We start from the raw sequence: 20,950 nt of genomic DNA, 5'->3' as shown, positions 1-20,950 counted from the left end.
CACGATCGCTGCCATCTCCCCACCCCCCCACCGCCCGAGTGGGAAGAGGGCCAGGATCGCAGCTGCGTTCGTGCAGGGAAGACGTGCGTGATCACGGGTGCGCTCCTGCAGGAAAGACGGGCGCAGCACAGCACAGCCATGATCACGCATGTGTTCCCTGCACAAGCGCAACTGCGATCGTGGCCATCTCCCCATTAGGGGGGGTGGGGAGATGTCTGCGATCTTGGTAGCCACCCAAAGCGGAGTTCTTGACCCAAGTCAAAATTTTCATGAAATTTTTGTTCATGAGCCAAGGCGTTCGTGAGCCAAGGTACCACTGTACTTCAAATAATTGGGAAGTGAAAGCATTTGCCTTTTTTGCAGCTGCATCCCTTTTTAAAATTCATATCCAGCTTGTGATCTACAACCATTTCAAGATGCTGCTTGCTTGCAGTATTGTTGAGACAAGTGTTCCCTGTATTGTAACCATACATTTTTGCTTATTTTTCCAAGGGGCAGAATTTGGCATTTGTCCCTATTAAATTTCATTCTGTTGTTTTCAGCTGAGCACTCAAACCTATCAAATGCCAAATTTTGAATTTTGTTTCTATCTTCCATTGTATTAGCTATTTCACCCATTTTTGTGTCATCTGCAAATCAAATAAGAATTCCCTGCACCTTCTCCTAGTAAAGACTGTAGTTAGAAGCCATTTTTCTTGATTTACTTGGAAGGAGAAAAGGGTGTGTGTGACAGAGAACAGGCCTCTGACACTTACATTAAGTCAGTCCATCCCTGGTCTATCTAGCCCACCTTTGTCTTCTTGACTGGCAGTAGCTCACCAAGGCTTCAGGTAAAGATGTGGCCCAGACCTCAGATGTTGAGGAACAAACCTGGGACCTTTTGCATGCAAAGCAGGTGCTCTAACAGTCATAATCAATTTTTACTGGTATTAAGCCTATGCTTGTTCTGAACCACTTTAGACTGCAGGTCACAGCCAGTTCCACGTTAGAGGAGCAAAAGGACCCCACATTTGGATGGTCTCTACATCTTTTACATCAGGGTAGCTATGTGTCTTACTTTACAAAGGATAGTCCTCTATTTGTAGAGCTATCAGTCTTTGGATTTGAAGCTGGCTTCTATATGAGGGTGGTGTGGGAGGGAGGGGGTGTCATCCAGCCCAAGTCCAGTTTAAAGATGAAGAATCATAAGAATGGATAGCAGAGTGAGCAGGCACAAGTGACTGTCACATTACCCAATAACAGTCTTCCCCATTAGGGTGAATGTAGCATATTCACCTTTAAAATGTCACAGATTTCTAAATTTTCAGCTATAGATATAATTGGTATATGAAAAGTTGGCATAACCCTGTCCCTTCTTTCATGTTGATGTTCTCTCTCTCTCTCTCTCTCTCTCTCTCTCTCTCTCTCTCTCTCTCTCTCTCTCTGTGTGTGTGTGTGTGTGTGTGAGAGAGAGAGAGAGAGAGAGAGAGAATGATAGGTAAATGGCCACCCTATGCAGGCAGCAGTGGGACAGGTGATTACAGGCTGCATTTAATTTCCCCACAATGCCTCAGAGTAATGCTATGTTGTTTATTTCATGGTAAATTGAAAGAGCTGTTATACTCTGCTGCTAGGGCCAAAATACAAAGAGGCTCAGGAAAAGTGTCGGCTACAAGCAGGTGCAGGTGAGAGCTCACCTAACTCTTCTACCATAGAGGAACATTTGCTGTCATATCGACAGCTAATATCAGGTTCTAGTCCTCTTTCTGACATGCTAGTTTTCTCTTAAAAAGACTCCCCCCGCTTTTTGTCAAGAAATGCTATGTATCTAATAATACACACATACACACAAATGTAAATAACCCCAAAGAAAAGCACCATAAAGCTCACCCAATGTATTATAGATGAAGACTGATGAAAAAAGTTTCAATTCCCTGTTTCCTAGCTCAACGGATGTATAGCACAGGAGCTTGTACAGTTGTTTGTAGCAATGGCAGGTGCCTGTTGTCTGGCTGCTTGAGAGATCAGCCACAGTAACAATTGACACGGTCACACAGGTGACACTGCTGCCATTGATTGTCATTACATATTCAGTTGTAAGAAGAAATAAAGTGTTCATGCTCTTGGCATCTGATGCCTGTAAATGTATATAAGCAGCCACCATGCTGTCCTTATGCAGTGCCATCCTCTGATCTCTGACTGGTGTTCCCATGTCCATAGCTTTTTTGAATCAGTATTCATCTCTTCTTTTTCCCACCTTCCCCATCTTTGTCTCTTTGAAAGATGCAAGTAGAAGAATTTCTTTGTCAAAACATTTGCATTTCAAGGACCTCACTGGTTTAGCTGCAGGAGTTTCTAAATATTAGAGAAAAGGAAACTACCCATCATTAAAAAATCATCTGCTCACTCTTGATCTATCTCATTGCACCAGGAAGTGATGATAGTATAATCATGATTTCCAGGGTTTTATACCCTCAATCCTGGTAAGAAGGGAAAACCAAACTTTTATTTGCCCGTGCGATTCATGCAGCTTTGTAGTTTCTTCTACTGGTTCCAGATGTTAAAGCAAACTTTCCCTTGAGATTTTTGAGGGGTAACTGACCTGTAATGTTATTAGCTTTTTTAAATGAAGCAACCACAAGAACTCTGCTTTTTCGTAATTTAATCTTGTACTCATAAGTGGTCCCTTACATTCTGCTGCATATTTTTCTGCCTACTGAAATCTAAATTGAGTCCCTGGCTTTGACTCACTTAAAGCCACTGCTGTGATAAAATCTTGCCCTTAATGATGAAAATATTTTTACAACAGTGACTTGAGTGCAGTCACTGCAAGAATCCACAAGATGGGGCAACACTATCAGTAACCATCACTTCATTGTTACGGAACACTTTTGCTAAGCCACAAATGGGGAGGGATGCAAGGAAGTGGCTGAAACTAAAAATTTCATGTGCGTGTAAAATCAAAAGGCAACTTTTGCTATCCTGCTTTTACCATTTGAACCTCTGTGACAGGTTATTGGGCACATTTTCAGAATTTTATCTTGTATAATAAGTATAAGCAAACAGTCAACATCTGTATATTAGGCTATTGCCCTAACAAACAATAGTCAGGTGTTTCCTCCCAACATGTTAATAGATCATAAAAGTACCATCTGCATCCCCGAGGTCTTAGAGACGTATACAGCACCCAAAGGCTTTATAAATTCAGAGCTCTGCATTTGTTATCCAATGGCTATTCTGTACAGATGGGCTCAGCACTCTCTTGGCACTTTAAATGCTATTTGTGGCATTGACAGTTGTAGCAACTGGATTAGCAAATGAGATCTCCAACAAAACATTGCAGTACAAGCATTATTATTCAGGGTTTCAGCCACCTAGGCCCACTTCCAAGTGATTCTACTTGCACACCACCATCACTTGAGTTTTCCATTTTCTCCTCCCATAGTAGTCAGCTTTCCATAATCACTGGGCATGCTCATTCCTCAGTAGGTTATCTCACTTCTCCCATCCCATTAGATTTTGCTTCATCTGAAAGCTTTTATGTACTTCTGAAAACTAGCATTCCCCCAAGCGTGGAGATACCACCCATCTTTGATATGGATGGTTCCATTTGGAGTAAGCTGAATTATTAGAGTATAGATACTTATGTAGTCAAAAGTCTAGGGCACACAAGAATCCGCACTCAGAGAATTCAGATCGCTATAGATTCACCGATAGACAAAAAGAAGTTGGTGTTGCCAAGCATAATTGGGTACTTGCCAAGGATCCACACCCTAGCAAGTCTCCACTGACCAGAAGCTACTGGGCTTACTGCTACTTCACTGTTGGCTCATTTGCCTCTTGCTTGAGCCAGACTATGGTGGTGGTGAGATGCAGCAGCTGCAACAGCTGCAGACACTACTTCCTGCTTGCTCACTGAGTCTTGTAGTAAGGCAAAAAGGAGAGAAGTTTATCTGATCTACAGGTCTTTCTAAGACAAAATTACATGCTATTTTAATTTAACCTTTATTTTTGCACCTATACTGCAATTTATCTACATTTAAACATTTTCCCTGGCAACATGTGGTGTGGTGGTTAAGAGCATGGGGCTGGGACCCAGACGACCTGGGTTCTAGTCCCCGCTCAGCCATGGAGCCAACTGGGTGACTTTGGGCCAGCCACAGACTCTCAGCCCAACCTACCTCACAGGGTGGTTGTTGTGGGGATAAGATGGAGGAGGAGAATGTTGTAAGCTGCCTTGAGCCCTTTGCAGGGAAAAGGCAGGATACAAATTGAAAAATAAATAAATAAAATAAATAAACATCAACAATTACCATTTTTGCCATGAATTAACAGAAAGGGTAAAAATAAAAAGTCAAGCATAACCTTCTAGTATACACTCAGGAATAAGTCGTAACAGGAGTAGTCATGCCATTTGATCCAAGTTATGACATGGATACCATTTGATATGGATATCATTTGATCCAAGTTGGAAGGGGCCATGTAGGCCATCAAGCCCCATCCGCTGCTCAGTGCAAGAACCCAGTTTAGAGCATCCCTACCAGATGACAGCCCAGGGTGTGCTCAAACACCTCCCTCACTTCCTGGGGCAGTTGGTCTGATTGCCAAAGGAGACAGGTGGTTCCAGTTTCAGCAGGGTTGCATTGTACCACCATGACGGCCATTAGTTTATGTCCGCCACTCATGAATGATGCAGATCAATTGTCGCCTTCTTCTGTGCAACAATGCTTTAAGGAGTTTAAAAACGGCATCTTTTTTTTACCTTCTCACAGCTAAATGCACCCAGTTCCTTCAGTTAAGAGGGAATTTAAGACATGGGATAACTGAAAACATTTCTGTATTTCACACATTTACCAAGGGATATGTGGCTTTTATTAAATCCATTTGGTTTGAGTTTTGTAGATAGTCTGGTATCTTGCATTCCACTATCCATTTACTGACAGGTTAGTTTTTCAAGTGATGTGCATTCCACTTGTGCAAATGAGAATTTCTGTTAAGGAAATTCATGCAAATCCCTCCCAGAAATGAAATATCAGTCTGCAACTCCACAGAATTTGTAGGAATTAGTAGAAGCCAGTTTGCTACTGAATATGCAGGTCAGTTTTGCATAAATGCAACATCATTTAAAGCTGTTGCTTAGTTCTATTATATCCTTGTGCATATCTGTGATTTATATTTTATGACTTTTAATGACAAAAAGCCTGTGAAAAACAGTGACCTAGAAACATGTGAGTTGCCTCAATCTAGGAGAGAAAAAAAGAAAAATATCCAAAGCTGTCATAGACGAATCCAATTTTTGTTCTATCTTTTTTTAACCTTTCTGTTCTTTGTCAAGGACATTTTTCTTTTGATATGTTCTCACAGAGAACTGGTTCTCTTTCTTCTTCACCTACTGCCTGTCCCTTAGGAAGAGATATAATAGTATAGCTAGAAAAAAAAAACCCCACAGAAAATATCCTTGGAAAAAGAGCAAGATTGTACGGCAGTGGGCTATAAATATTTGCAATGCTTCCTTTGGAATTTTCCTCCTATGAATATCAGACAATAAGCCACTATGATAATTGCAAAACTTCAGATTATGTCTTCCTCAGTTTGCCAATTTTTCAAATGATTCCTGTAGCTGTGCCTTTAACAGCCGCTTAATCTAGAGACCTTAGCAGGCGATAATATGATACCTTTCTACACATCAATCACTGCAAATCAAGTTGCTGCAAATTTTCCTCTTACACTGTAACAAAAATAACATAGTAGGCTAACTTCTAAAACTAGGCCTTAATGCATGTACAGTGAAACCTCATTTCACTCCCCTCCCACCTCGTCTGAACTGATCTGTTTCTTTAGTCAATCCTGGAAAGTACATTAGGCTGAGAAAAAGTAACATGCCCAGATGCCATGAGCCCCCTACATTTACAGTGATTAGAACCTGTTGCTGTTATGTGCCATCAAGTTATCTCTAACTTACATGGACCCTTAGAGTGAATGCTCCCCGAGATGTCCTGTCTTCACGACAACAGCCTTCCATAGCCTGGGTCTGGCCAGATGTTCTGAACTCTACAAGCTCTTCGGCCAGTATCAGCATGATCAATGGTTATGGATGATGGAAGCCAAGGACCAAAACTTTTGGAATTAGTCAGGCTGGGGAAGGTTTTGCTCAGGGAAGGCTGATGTCTCCAGTGTCAGTGGAGCTTCTTAATACAAGCCATCCAAGCTACTGAACTCCTTCTCCAAAAAAAGATCAACACCATGGAGCTCCATGGATAGCTTCTATAAAGCTCTGAGTAAAAACTGGAATGGTAGTAGCCCCAGTGTCACCAGTGTCATCCCTGAGTGGGCTATACCATGCTGGCCCTTAGACTCCCGACAATACTTCTGCATTGCCAATACTTAGCAAAATACCTGTTTATGACATGTGCTGGATACCCTAGCTTTTAATTCAGTATTATTGTCACTGACTCTTTCATTTATCCTCACAAAAATTAAATTTATGCTGAGCTTGATATTTGCTATCCTGCAGAATTTGGAGCTATAGCAGAAATTCCAGGCTACTTCAACCACTTTCCATCAATTGTCTGCAATGGCTTCACCAGACAACACCTCACAGCTGCTTTTTCGCTGCTTGGTGACACTTGCCTTCAGTTCTGACAATCAGGTCACATCACAGGTAGGAGTGAAAAAATGTGTTGAGGATGAAGACCCCAGTCAAGTAAAAAACCAGGTAAAGGTTTCCCCTTGAGGTTAAGCCCAGTCATGTCTGACTCTGGGGGGCGGTGCTCATCTCCGTTTCCTAGCCCAGGGAGCCAGTGTTTGTCTGCAGAGAGTCTCCGTGGTCATGTGGCTGGCATGACTAAACACTGAGGTGCACGGAATGCTGTTACCTGCCCACCGAAGTGGTACGGAGCAACAGGAACTCACCCCATTGTGCACATTCAAACTGGCAACCTTTTGATCTACCAGCCCAGCAGCACAGCGGTTTAAACCACTGCTCCACCTGCAGTCCCAAAAAACCAGGTAGAACTCACCTAATCTGTGATGTATAATCAGAGTTTTTCTTTCTTTTTCTTTTTCTTTTTAAAGTAGGGATCAGAATCCTTGCCTGTGAAGATTTCAGAACAGATTGCAATCTTTAATACTAGCTCTGTTCCAAAGCCAGTAACTCACAGCTTGAAAGGGTTCCACTCCTAATGGCGGCCTAAAACTAATTTTAAATAAATAAAAATTAATATGAGCTGCCTGTGGCACAAACTTTTAGGAAGGGCTTTCCTGGCATGGTGACCTGCAGGAAGAAAAGACAGGGTGCCCACATCTTTAATAGTTGTGCCTAAGTGGAAATTTCAGCAGGTGTAGTTTGACAGGTAAGCCACATATGCTGAAATTCACTCCTATGTAGTTAAGGCTGCAGCACGACAGTCCTCTTTCATAAATGGCCACTCTGTTTCCTGATCTGGAGAAAGAAGTATCACCTATTCTATTTCTGCATAGAAGGCCACCATTAAAAGCAAAAGACAAGGGCTACAAATCTGTATGGGGAATCATAACCAACATTTTAAGGATTTACATCAATTTAGAAACACTTTGCTTTCCTTCTGTGAAGAGATGCATGTGTCACATTTGCTTTCCGGCATTTACAGTACTCTGGCCATGTTTCAGTGCAAACTATAGTCAAAAATAAGGTTTTAGCATTTTTAGGAACCTGAAATTTTATTACAATTTGCTTGATGCTAGGTGCTTAAACCATTAAACAAAGTATCATCACACAGAATAGCAATGGTGAGTTCATACTACAAAGTGCTCACCTTGCACTTTCCTGTCTCCATCAGTGTTCCAAGTGACATCCACAATTGGATCACTGGCCAATGAAAATAGAGGAGATCTAGCTGACCGAGGTGAATGCTCCCCTTCCTAGCATTTTCCCTGCCAAAATGAAAAGGAAACATGCCACATTTGCCTCCCTTTGTATGGCCTGAACTGTGACCCATTCCCCTCTCAGCAATGCCAGCTACAGTGCTTTTAATCATCTCTCTGCAGGGACCCTGAAAGGAATGTTCTAATTGCTGCCCCCAATTCCTCTGTGCAGTGGTGTGGGAAGGGATCTCACTTTTAATGACTGTACAATACCTTTGTGCCCTCCAGCCCTGCTGGGTTTCTCCACTCAGAGTAGTTTACGCTATGCAGGGCAATTGATAGCTTGATGGAACTATGAAAAAAAAAAGGTCTTGCAATTAAATTACCAGCAAAAACTTTGCTTTTGACAAAGACGGAAATATTGTAGGATGAATCACTTGTCCACAACACCTAGCACTGTCCCCTGCAACTGTACTATGTTTGGTCACAGGATCCTTGTTTGGTCACAGGATCCTTGTTTATCTCTCCTGCTCACATTCAAATGCAGACACAAAACCCAAGAACACAGTTTGCTGACCTTGGTGATTTCTGGTCAATCAAGGAACCCTTATTTTCCCCTTTGCCCTTACCAGTATTTCTGCTTTTGTCAGCTCAGATAAACTAAACTGCTGACTTTTAATAAACGCGTGCACATACTTCATGTTCTTCATGCAGAGATTAACAATAGGATTTGAGCCTGTGAGAAGACTTTAAAAGAAGTTGGACTTCTAGAGGTTGTAAGAATGTTTATTTAACTGATTGTGATTCTGTGTAACAGGACAGCAGCAGATGAATCGGGGTTCATACAGGAAGTAATGGTAATGAATAATCAAAATATTCTGTGCTGGTGTGATTTCTGAGAACAACTTAGTTTTCATCTTTGCTTCACACCCCAAACCATGCTCCTCTCTCTCTGCACCCCCATGGGTCTCTCAGATCTCTCTCCCAGCTTTATTAATCTTCTCTATCTCTTTGTGTCTCTCCTAACCTTTTTTTTCCTACTCTCATTTCAAAATTGACTTCTCATACCTCAGAAGTTTCAGACTATTGGAAAGCTCAGCTGCAAACACAGGTCTCTCTATTGTTAGTGTTTTAGACAATTTAATGTGTTACAATTCCCTTTTCAAAAAAAGTCACAGGTATCCATGCAAGGCTATTGGTTAGCTCACTTTAGTATTTACTGTTCATATGGCTCAAACTACCATTTCTGTGTTAATGATATCATTTCTAGCATTGCTTTTGGTAGCAAATTATGCTCTTTGGAGTTTGCTCATCCTTTTCTTGTAAACCATCCAGAGGCATTTTTTAGTAATGGATGGCATAGAAAATCAATCAATCAATCAATCAATCAATCCTTGCCTGTGTGTAGTTTGACTTTCAGCCATTGCCATTGACCAACAGTCAGGGTCTTAGCAATATACTCTTGTTCTGTGTAGCTTCTATCTCATGAAAAGGTTTTTGCAGCATCTCGCATACCTTTCTCTGCACATGCATCTCTTTCCTGTTATCTCCCTATTTCTTTCTTCCACAGGCCTCTCTCCATTGTCTTCCCATTCCTTCCATCCTTCTCCTGCAGTACTGACATTATCACAGCCTCTGTCAGCTTTATGCAGTGACAGAGCAGATGGACCTTTCACACTTTCAGAAGTTCACCCTGAGAGATTCTCAGATGCAGAGAGCCTGTGGCACTTAACTGGCTGCTTAGCCATCACCACAAATAAGAAATGAGTAAATGGATCACCAGAAAAGTTTAGCAAAAGTTTGCAAATGCTGAACTAAATATACATTTAGAAGTTATTATTATAACATAACAGTAACATCTCACCATGTAATGGGCAAACCGAGGTCCAGCTCTTCCTCCTGATGATTCGTTATCCTTAAATTGGAATTGGGACAAGGCTTTCAAAGGGAGGGAGCCCTCAGAAGAGAGAGAAGTGTGCTAGCTGTCCTTCAAATGGAGACGAAGGCACAAGCAGGCAAGCAAACGGGGGACACTATCCAGGCAAGGTGTGCTGCTTCTTTACCATCTGTCAGACTCTTACCCTGCTGGGCAGAGAACTGTTGTTCCTGCTATTTGGGCAAAGTTAGTATAACCATCAAGAAGAAAAAAATTCTGCTAGTTTGATAGGAAATGAAAGTTGGCTAGGCTGGGCTGGAGGAAGGTCCCCCCCCCCTTTTTTTTTGACAAGTCAGACCCTGAAGAGAATGTGCTGAAATGGGTTGCAATTTCAGAGGAGGAACAGAAGAGCTAGGGCCATTTCCAAGCATCCTGGGCATTTATTTAATTCAATTCATTCAGTTAAGGCTTTGGTATGTGTGTGGTAGTTGGTGGCCCTTTTTAGAGCCTGAGTTTGTGCCTAGGAGGGAGGATATGGGGCCAACTGGGATGACCCAATGGGTGTAATAGCAAGTAGAGGGGGATATGGCATTTAGAGGAGGGCTAGCCAGGGAAGGGGAAAATCAGCTTAGACTGTTAACGGCTGTTTCGTTTTCTGATCTTCCTCACACCCAGTGTTTCGGTGGTTGCCCCGTTAACCTCAGGTCTCTGGGTGTTGCTTTTAAATGCCAGCTTAGTGAAGAATAAGATCTCCATTATTCATGATTTATTAGTGGAAGAGGCAGCTGATCCAGCATGCAAAACTGAGCTATGGGCAAACATGAAAGAGTTAATCTATTCCTGCTCTGCTCACTGGGGTACTTGGTTCAGCATAAAGGAAGGTTTGCCATATAAACTCTCTTTCCTGACTCCCTGTCTGTCGATCAGTCTGGAATATGTGATTCTTTTATTGGGCTAGTGGGACTGACTGGGAGTTCTTCTGCTACACTTCCCATCTTTCTGCCCATCAGTCTCTGTACCTGAGTTGACAGAGACTCTTGGACCCGATGAAATCTCCATGTCTGCTGATTTTATGGCATGTCAGCATTAATGCTTAGGGCACCTTGTCTGGTATTGCTTAGAATTTCATGTCTTCCATGACAACATGGGACTGTTGCAACAGGTCAGCAACCCAACCCATGTGGCAGGTCACAATCTAAAGCTGTATTTCAGTAGGCATGGAGATAGTGATCTGAAGGTGGCAGGCTTTGTCTTACTCCAATTGCTGTTGTCAGATCACTGTCTACTGAGCTTTGGACTGATGGTAGTTTTTTCCTTCAGCAAGGTACAGGATGTATTGATAGCCTGCCCCTGGAATGAATCCAGATGGTTTCCAAAGGGTTCTATGTGATTTTATGGGTGATACAGCTAATGCTCCTGTCAAAACCCTACTTGATAACATTGAACTCTACAATGAACCAAGAATCTGATGTGATTGCCCCAGAGCAACCCCTCTGAAGTAAGCTTCAACCAGCTTACTGTACATCCTGGAGCTGAGAGCAATGAAATAAAGCAGGTGTTGTGCAGCTTGCGCTCCTTCCCAATGAAAGCAATCACTCCAGTTGATACTACAAATGCCTTTATTCTAAACAGTATTGCAATTACAGTCACACAGGCTAGAAAGTTGTCCTGTCATTCTAAGTTCAACCCACACCTGGTTTATGAATCCTTTGTGGCCGCCCCTCCAAGGGCGGAGCACTGTGACCCCCCTGCATTACTCAGTCAGCCTTGATTCTCGCTGTCCCAGTCTGCATGTGTGCCTGCGAGAACGAGCATCCTCAAAACCCCCTTGCCCCTTATCTCCTTCATTCTATCATTCAATCTCAGCAGCTTGCCAGTCTGTTTTCCCATCTACTCCCAAATTGATCTCTTCTCACGCCTCTGTTTTGACTTCTCCCAGAACCTTTTTATCTGGCTCATTCTCATTCTCAGCATCTGTGAAATTGGGAAGATTGTTCTGCTGACATCAGACATAGTTCTTCATCAACATTGTGGTTCTTATGGGAAGTTTCTTCCTCTTGTGCGCCCATAACGGACTCTTCTGATCATGCGCACGACAGCAGGACACATCTTCAATACTGTCTTAGTGAATTCAGTCCCTCAGATATGTGCATATAGTCAACTATACATAGGGGCAGTGAGGGTGGCAAAAAACATCTTGCTGCCTCTATTCAATCCTCTAACTGTTGTCCAGCAAAATTTAGGGTAGAACCTATTACATGCTTGCAGCTCAGGACACTGTAAATCTGTCTGACCCCAAAGGGTGATCTTAGGACCCAGGTTTGAGGTGATCCTTCAGATAACATTTAGGGCTTTAAATGTTAATACTAACACTTTGAATTGGGCCTGGACTTCAACTGGAAGCCAGTGCAGCTATATGGCGTTATATAATAGAAACATAGAAACAGAGCAAGTCAGAAGGGGTATCTTGGGCCATCTAGTCTGACCCCCGGCTCCAGCTGGCTCCGCTCATGACATGCCCCTCACTGATGGGGCCTCAACCACCTCCTGTGGAAGCCAATTCCATACCCTTGGGATCCTAACTGTCAGGAAGTACTTCCTGGCATCTAAATTGAACCTGGGTTCCCTGAGCTTTGCTCCGTTGGAGCGTGTCCTGCCTTCCACCGCAGGGGAGAACAGGTCTCTATCCTGTTAATCTCTGGACTGTTTTTAAAGGCAGTCCCATGTAGAGTGTATTACAAATTAGTCCAAATGAAAGGTTACCAGAGCATGGATTACTGTAGCTACCTGTCTGTCCAGGTAGGGATGTAAATCATCCTAAACTGATAAAATGTGCTCAGTGGCTCTGAATCCACCTGAGACTCAAGTAACTATTCTGGATCCAGGAGCATCCCCAAAGGTGGTGCTAGGTAGGTAGTGTCATTTATCTTAAACATAAATTTCTTAGCCAATTGTGCTTTCTCAGTAACTTATTTAGAGATGATTCAATGGCTCCATTCACACAACATGACAAGTAACTGTAATTACCATGGTTCATGATTTTTACCACGATCTACTTAACAGATGATCAGGTGGATTCTGCATTATAGTTTCTATCTTTCCCACTAAGTCCTCCCACTGTTGACACATATCCTATCAGCCATTGTGCCTGAAATTTAATCCCAAGATGCACTGCTCTCTGCCTATGCTACCTGCCTCTTCCTCATTGGTGCACACATAGAGGCTGGGCAGCTGGACCAGCTGATGCACCTGACAGGACTCTATGGTAGATGCATGCCAGGAACATGGAAATGATGATCCTGAGTTTAGACAACCCAACAAGCTATGGCGGAACCAGGAAACAATACAAGAAACAGTTCTGTTATGGTACCAGGAAACCATCCAGCAAGCAGTTGTCTCTTACGATGGCTTCTGAGCACCATATTTACAATGGATAAATACCATGATAAATTCTCTTGCACATGAGGGGACCGTTGTTCCACCTGGTAATTAGGTGAGATGTCAGATTGTAGCCTGATCTAATTTTCTTGGGCAAGTTTCAATTGGTAAAACGTTGGGATGCTAGTAGGGTGCTTGTACTTCCACACCGACAATTTGCCCCTCTTGAATTACAAAAACTAGCAGGGAGAGATCAATCTTGGGCCAGTTACACCTTGAGAGGAAGTGGTTCCATGCTGTCTGACCGAAGTTGTAGTAAGACTGCTCCTGAAAAAATCTTTTCAAGACCCAGAAGACCTTCACAACTTCAGGCTGGTGGCAAACAATCCTTACTTTTTCAAGGTCCTTGGATGAGTCTGCTTATCTAGATCCACTTCTGTTGAGGTTCAAGCAGGGCTTTGGTATTAAAGCAGCTTGATCATTCTATATTATGACCTGAAGACAGGGAAGTGTGATCTTGTTGGTATTCCTTGATATCTTACTGGTTTTTGATACCATCAAATTTCTGACATGACTTTCTGAGCTGGAACAGCGGATACTGTATTGCAGTGGTTCCATGCCTACTTGAAGGACCATCTCCAAAAGGTGTTGATGCACAAAATCAATCCCTGGCTGTGACAGACTGAAGGAAGACCTCTGTCACTTGGGGCTCTGGTGGCTTCACTGGTGGATTGCCTTCCATCAGCTTCAGCTCATGGTTCAGCTATGCCATTATGTGGACACAGATAAGTTTTTTCAGTCTTTTATGCACTGTAAACCTTCTAGCTACATTACAACAGTGCTCTGTACATAGGGCTGCCTTTCAAGATTGTTCAGAAGCTGAAGCTTGTAACAAATGCAGCAGTGCAATAGTGACTGGGACCAGGAATTCTGAACATGTAACATCAATTTTTCACGTACTTGCACTGGTTGACTGGATCCTTCTAAGCCTGATTCAAAGTACATGTTGTGCCTTGTAAATTCTTAACATTGCTTGGAACAGCAATGCCTGAAAGAACACCTCTTCTGAACTGAATCTACCAGCTCACGGGCAGCTTGAAAGACAGCAATATGAGAGAGGGCTTCCTGCTAATTGTGGAATGACCTCCCTTAGTGAGGTCTATTTGGCACCAGTTCCTATCATCTTTTCAATGCCGGGTTAATTCTGCCTTCTTCGACTTAATGGCACAATGAAGCATTTGTGTCAGCTGTTTTTAACAGGTCAAATATGTACTGAAATTGCTTTCACTGTTAAATTGCTTCTAAATGTTATATACTGGAAAAAAAAACATTCTGTATTTTATTGTGGTTCATTTTTTGCTAATTCTTGTAAAACAGCCAAAGAGATGATTGAACTGATACCACTAATCCAGGAAGTGAAGCAGTGTGTCCTCAGCAGTCTAGCTGTTCTTCCTTATTTACTCCTACTGCTTATAGCTTTATCTTGAAACCTAAATGAGAGGGTATCAGATGAGCTTCTGTCTTTGATGATTTGCATGAGAAGCAATCCTATGTTGGATATTCATTTTAGGATGAAGTACCGTTATTGTTGCAGCCTCTGGCATTTTCCACTAGGATGATAAGGACTGAAAGCCAGAACAGCTAGAGGACCACAAGTTGCCCAATCCTGGCTTGATAGTTTATGCTCCTGTGTTACAGAAATTAGAGCTTACCTCTCTGTTCAAGTACCTGAAGCCAATATTACTGAAATACAGAGAATGAAACCAGACAATTTCACTCATTGTATCAGCCATTTCAATTGTCACTGTTATACTGATTTTGGAATTAATCCATCATTCCACTTTGCTAGGATTCATATATGCACACATAAAGGGCAAGGATGTGGAGAGAGCACACACCATGCCATTGTCCCAGAGCTTCTGTTAATAAGTGCCCCATCTAAGAAAAAAGTAAGTTTTCTTTCAGACTAAGGAAACAATATGAATACAATTGAGATATTCATTGAAACTCTGTTCTGTTTTGGAGGAAGTGTTCAAACTGTTCCATGAAGAACATTCAGCATAGAGTACTAAGTTAGAATAAATTCCAAGATAAAGAACCATCCAATGGCAAAAGGCCAAAGAAGTTCTCAAGTAAGCCTTGTCCATTCTCCAAGAATATTTGCACTGGCCAAAAGTAATGGGTTCTCCAGCTAAACTGGCAGTCAGGAAATTTGTAACAGCCCAGCTACCATATTACTTGCTTCCTAACTAGATGAGATTCTTGTTCCAGATGATAATCTGTACTTATTTAAACAAACCATTACTTGGGTGTTCTCAATTAGAATTGCATATGGAATGAGGCACAATTCTGACTGGCAAATGCTACAGAAGTATGATGTGCAGTAAGAGAATCATGAGATCCTTTAACTCCAGCATGATTGCAGGCAAGTCAGGAAATAACAAATAATAGAAATGAACACATGGACTTTTGTATTACTTAGAATCTCTTAGTTGCTTGTAGGCAAGGCAAGAGGATGCAAGTTTGCACATAAACAACTTGTTAACCGAGTTTTATTACGAATTCATATTTTATTTGCTTGTTTTTCAGACACATAAAATTTGTAAAGCTTTTGGATTCATGTCTGAAAAAGGCACATCAGCCACTGACACTTACCTAAAAGGATAGAGTTAATTAATACCTGGCAAGTTCAGAGAAGGCAGGCCAGTGAAAAACACTCAGTGACTCTGTGTCTAACAGCAGCCATGAAGATTCACAAAGAACTGCAGAGAAAATTGTTCAGGATGCTGGCCAACGCTGCGTAAGAAACGAATCACTGCTAAAGATGGTAATTTGCATAGAATGTGCATATAGTGATTTATATTCATAGCTGCATTTAAAAATAGTTGCCATAACTGGCAATCCATTGCACCCATGGGCAGAGACTATCGCCTGCCTGCTCCACTGAAACTGTTCCTTCTCCCTCTCTGGTCATTAACACCAGCTGCTAGGGACCGCCTAACATTTACAAGGCACCACAAAAAATAAACAACAAGGCTAGAGACTAGGAATGGGCCAGTCTCAGAAAACAACTCTTGCCTTTGCCCACCTGATCTGCAGCAGGTACAAGAACAGGAAAGAGAACCTGGTACTCAAACATTTTTCCAAAGTTTGTATAAAAGCTACATTTCTAAAGGTGGCTGGTAACAGGGATACATGATGATGCTGGAAGTTCCAAAAACTGCATGAAGAAGCATCACGACAGCTTATTTTCCACAAACACCAAATGGAAACACATTCTGACCCATCCATCAACTAAGGGCTCATAGGTTGAGTATACAGCTGTAACTGTCCATCTAAACAGGTGTTATGAAATATTATGATTTGCTGCTTGTAAGCTGTTTTGGGAATCATTCAACTGAAAGCCAAGATGTAAATTTCCAGAATAAGGATTGTTTAGATTTTATTGAAGCAAGCTAAAAAACTGCACATCTACCCATTTTCTATGAGAAACAGCTCCACAATTCTCTTCATCATCCATCGTTTGCCTTTTCAAAGGGTTCTTCCATGTCTCAGGGACAATATTCACATTTTCCTTCTGTTCTGAGCACAGTTTGCCTCTACAACAAAAACTTAAGTATTCAGCATGGCATAGCTAGAAGATGAATTTCACTGGATATCATCATCGTCAAACATATCTTCAAAATCTAACAAAAAAAAAAAACACAAAAACAGCAACCCACAGTAAGTTAACATCATACAGAATACTTAATGACATCTTCATTACTCTGAATTAAAGAAATGTTCCTTTCCTGATAAGGAAAGAGACTGAATCCACTTTAAGTTAACAAACAATTGAACTAATGATGCTAAAGTGTTAAAAATAAATTCCTAATTCACACACACATTTTTCTGGATCCAACCAAATTTGATCTTTTATTAATCTTTCTTAAGAGCTTTCTCACACAGGCATACTTTACAGGTTAAGTGACTTGTGAAAGTTCAGGAGAGGATTCTTTATTGTACTCTTTTGTCCTCACTTTACGACAGACTCACCTACTTTCTGACTAAATAATTGTGCTTTCTTTAAACTTAACAACTATAGTCCCATAAGTTTTGCTTAACTCAACAGCAGTGAACACTTCACCTACCTTGAGTACTGTGTGTGCACCAATGGATATTACAGGAGTTTGTAGCACAACACGTGGAAGACACCCACATCTGCATGCTGTTTTGCCAATGTAACAGAGAAAGCAATCTTCTACACTCCCCCGTGTAGGAAATAGAGGATAAAGTCTCAAACCATGCTCAGCTCTGAAATAGGTGCATGCAACATCAAAACTCAGAGCAGCACATGGTCTCCCTTAAGTTGCCTGCAAATCACGGAGTAGGGAATGCTGGGAGTCAAAGCCACATGCATCTTTCCAGACTAAGGCATTTGTAAAGTCATGACCTTCTCCTTCATTCCCTCCTAAACACTATTGCAAGGCACCAAAAGAAGTTTCTACATGATAAAAACTTTACAAAGAACCAGGAGAAATATGTGCTTAACATATGGAGTTCATGAAGTGACATGTGGGAAGTATGCAAATACTTCTATGGATCCTAAAATACTGTATGTATTACATCTCAGTACTGTCTATTACCTGAAGTTCTCTGTATGATTCACAAAACAAAATGTAAAAAAAATATAAAATACGCTTAAAATATAATGAAACCAAAATAAAACCTAGACAAAAGCCAGTAGAACAAGGACCCAAAAATGGGTTAACTAGGATATTACACCATTGTCTCACATTCCTGCTGGTTACTGACACACTACACAATCTGAGGGATCTACTCTTGTTCTTTATATATTATTACTAAGATGAAGTGGTATTTCCCCATGGTTTCCATTTAGCTGGCAATCCATTTAACAGAAGATGTTCAAAAATCACTTAAAAATTACCTTGTGTGCTATTTTAATAAAAAGTCAGGTATAGACATTTTACTATACTAAATTCTACACACCAAGTAGTGGGGGTTGGGGGTGGGATGACACACCTGAGTCTGGTGACTCACATTTTGTTTCCCAGAAGTCAAGAAGTAGGTTCCTTCTTTAACCCAGCTCCTATGTTTGTGCCTCTTCTCTAAAATGCATCCCTGGCACTTTTTTTCTTTTTTGCTTACTATAAAAACCCTGTTTCTCAGCCCTGTCTTAGCCTTTACTTACTAACTTATATCACCTGAAAGTTGATAGCACTTCCTTCAGAATCAGTAGGAAATGAAAAAATTATTAATTACTACTGGGTAGTGGCTAAAATAAATGAATAGCTTAGAATAAAAATCTAATGCTTACTATTAAAGAAGTCTGCATGCACTGCCTTTTCATTGGCTGCTAAGTCCATCAATAGACCTGTACTTCCTCCAGCCTGAAAGAGAGTAATTTTATCAACTGCAGCAACAATATGTCAACAACCATTTAACATTCATACATCATTATCTCAGACAATATATTTATACTATGTTCAGTCACTTAGATAGTATGTTCATCTTAGACAGTATGTGCAGTCACTTTCTAAAATGTTCTTCTAAAAATGAATGAGGAACGTGCAGCCTTCCATATGCTGTTGGATTAGAACTCACATAATATCCAACCACTTGCTTTGCTGCCTGCAGCTGGTTAGAGTAAAACAGCTAGACAGCCACAAGATCCATGCCCTGTTATAAAACTAATTTACAGAAATTATGTCAGATATCAGGAGGTACACTGTTCTACAGAACACAATGGAAGAGATAGAGCACCAAGTGGATCCTGATTTGTCAGATGCATGATTTTCAAACCCAGCCTGATAAACAAATGATTGGATGTTTTTTCCCCCCTAACTATGGAAAACATCCTGTAAGTAAGCTTACTTGGTACCTAACTTCATGTTATTTTGGGATCAGGCACAACCTGTTTATTTTCTCAGATGTATTTTTACTTGGATTTTCTTAGTTCATTTTAACTTTGTTGAAAGATTCAATGAATTTTTTTTTCCAGGATGACCTATAAATACTGGACACAATTAGGATTTAACACTACAGTAGCTTTTCTCCTAACACATTCATACTGGAAGAGCCATGCTTGATCAGACCATGGGTCCACCTAATCCAGAGTTTTGTTCTTATAGTAGCCAACCAGACGTCTATGGGAAGGCCACAAGTAGGACATGAGTGGAACAGTACCCTTCTGCTAATGTTGCACAGCAACTGGCAGACAGAGACACACTTCCTAGGCATACTCACCATGAATTGTAGGCAACAAAAACCTCCGTCATGTCCTCTTGCCTTTTTTTCTAACCTAAAGAGCCCATTTCCTTTCATCACAGGGGATTTGCTTCAGCACCTCCATCATCTGGTCTGTCTTTTTGTACTCCATTCCCTGCTCCACAGGTGCAGTGAACAGAACTGTTCGCAATATTGCAGATTTTTGTAAGGACCGTGTGCCATTGGCAGTTATTTTGAATTATTTTCCTAACGATCCCCTACATGCAATTTTCCTTCACAGCACACCACCGACTTTTTGATGAACTTCCACAAAACAACGCCAAGACCCCTGTTTTGGCCAGTCTATATGCATGGTCTATAGCGTTTTTAAACCATTTGCTTGACTGTATATTTTATTCCCTCCTACTCATAGGGTTCATAGACACTTCAATTAAGATACCAGGGTTAAAAACAGTGGAAACTGTTTCTCAGAACTCTGAGAGATGCCTTTCTCTTGACATCCCTCCCGCAGGCAAAATCCCACTGATGCAGAACGCCCAACCACGCTCGTTGAACGCGGGAGAGCTTAAGAAAGAAGAAAGGGGGGGAGCCCCCCCCCAGTCGGCCACGTCTATCGTGCCACGCGCCTTGAAACAGTTCTTGAGACAAGCCCTTGGGAGACAACTAGCCGGCTCCACCACAGCTCCTAAAGTGATGGCATTTTAAACTCGTCGAGCAGACGCGGACTCAAAAGACGAATCCTTACGCTGCCTCTCACGGTCAGCGGCTCACCTCATCGAGGTCCACGTAAGGGCCCGCACCCTCGGGGAACATCTCGTCCACCGCCGGCTTCATCGCTCCCACCGTCCTCTCTCCCGATCTCGCGCCAACATCCGGCTCCGGCGCGCGCTGACTTCCGGTTGCTCTAGCCGTATGAAGGCCTTCCACATCTATGGCATTCCTCCATGTACAGCATAGAGGGAAAAGGACGCTCCCAGAATGCAATACCGAAGCACAGCGGGGGAGGGGGGAGTTTTTAAACCTGGAATGGGGCAGGTTCATACGCTTTTGGAAGCCCTTCTTTTCCCATCCCGATTCAGCTTGCATGAGAGACGGGAAATGCAACAGCCTAGCTCTATGTGTCCCGTTTCCGAGAGAGAGGAAAGAACAGAACAAAACCTTAAGGGTGCAATTCTAAGCAGACAGAAGAAAGACTTACAGATCTCAGCATATGCTATAGTCTCTGGGGCACAGGAGAAGTTGTAGGGGTTTTTATAATTATTTTTTTGCTGCTGCGCCTTGCAGCAGTTACGTCTGTAGCTTATTTTTTACGCCATAGTAGGTGTGCTGGCGTGGTCTGATTCGAATCGAGACGCTAGTTTGGGCAGTAGGGGGATTTGAAGATCCGGATAGGTCTCTCTGCATCTGCTGTGGAATGAAAGGGAGCAAATGGGGTACTTGCTAGAGACAGTTTTAATTTAGTGGAGTTTACTTCTGACTGAGCAAGCACGCTTAGGTTTGCCTTGTGAGATTATCAACACCTTTCCTCAAACTAATGGAAGAGTGCCTGAATGAGTTCCTAATTTTAAAGGAATGGGCCCAGAAAATTTTAGCTGGCAGTGTCCTATGGTTGACAGAGAGTAAACTAAATATGTAGGGTATATTTAG

The 20,950-nt window shown here is 41.9% G+C and overlaps 1 protein-coding gene across 1 annotated transcript; it reads right to left on the bottom strand.

The window, feature by feature from the left end:
• Positions 1-16,487: 16,487 nt before the first annotated feature.
• On the bottom strand, positions 16,488-20,186 carry COPS9 (COP9 signalosome subunit 9). Its single transcript, XM_044433026.1, has 3 exons — positions 20,075-20,186; positions 18,393-18,465; positions 16,488-16,761 (listed from the first exon to the last, which is right to left on the bottom strand). Exons 1-3 carry the CDS (start codon positions 20,135-20,137, stop codon positions 16,724-16,726), a joined length of 174 nt encoding a protein of 57 aa, XP_044288961.1. The 5' UTR covers positions 20,138-20,186; the 3' UTR covers positions 16,488-16,723.
• Positions 20,187-20,950: the final 764 nt, after the last annotated feature.

Source organism: Varanus komodoensis, unplaced genomic scaffold, assembly GCF_004798865.1.
Source record: "Varanus komodoensis strain SLA01 unplaced genomic scaffold, ASM479886v1 scaffold25, whole genome shotgun sequence".
Taxonomy (NCBI): Eukaryota; Metazoa; Chordata; class Lepidosauria; order Squamata; family Varanidae; genus Varanus; species Varanus komodoensis.
The sequence above is the reverse complement of the archived record's forward strand: the minus strand, read 5'-3'. Positions and strand labels throughout refer to the sequence as shown.

What these genes read in the sequence shown, in the direction of transcription:
- COPS9 (XM_044433026.1), bottom strand. Translation starts at nt 20,137, where the DNA reads ATGAAGCCGGCGGTGGACGAGATGTTCCCCGAGGGTGCGGGCCCTTAC. An exon ending in CTTACGTGGACCTCGATGAG is followed by an intron (nt 18,466 to 20,074) that starts GTGAGCCGCTGA and finishes ACTCTCTTTCAG; the next exon opens with GCTGGAGGAAGTACAGGTCT. An exon ending in GCATGCAGACTTCTTTAATA is followed by an intron (nt 16,762 to 18,392) that starts GTAAGCATTAGA and finishes TTTTTTTGTTAG; the next exon opens with ATTTTGAAGATATGTTTGAC.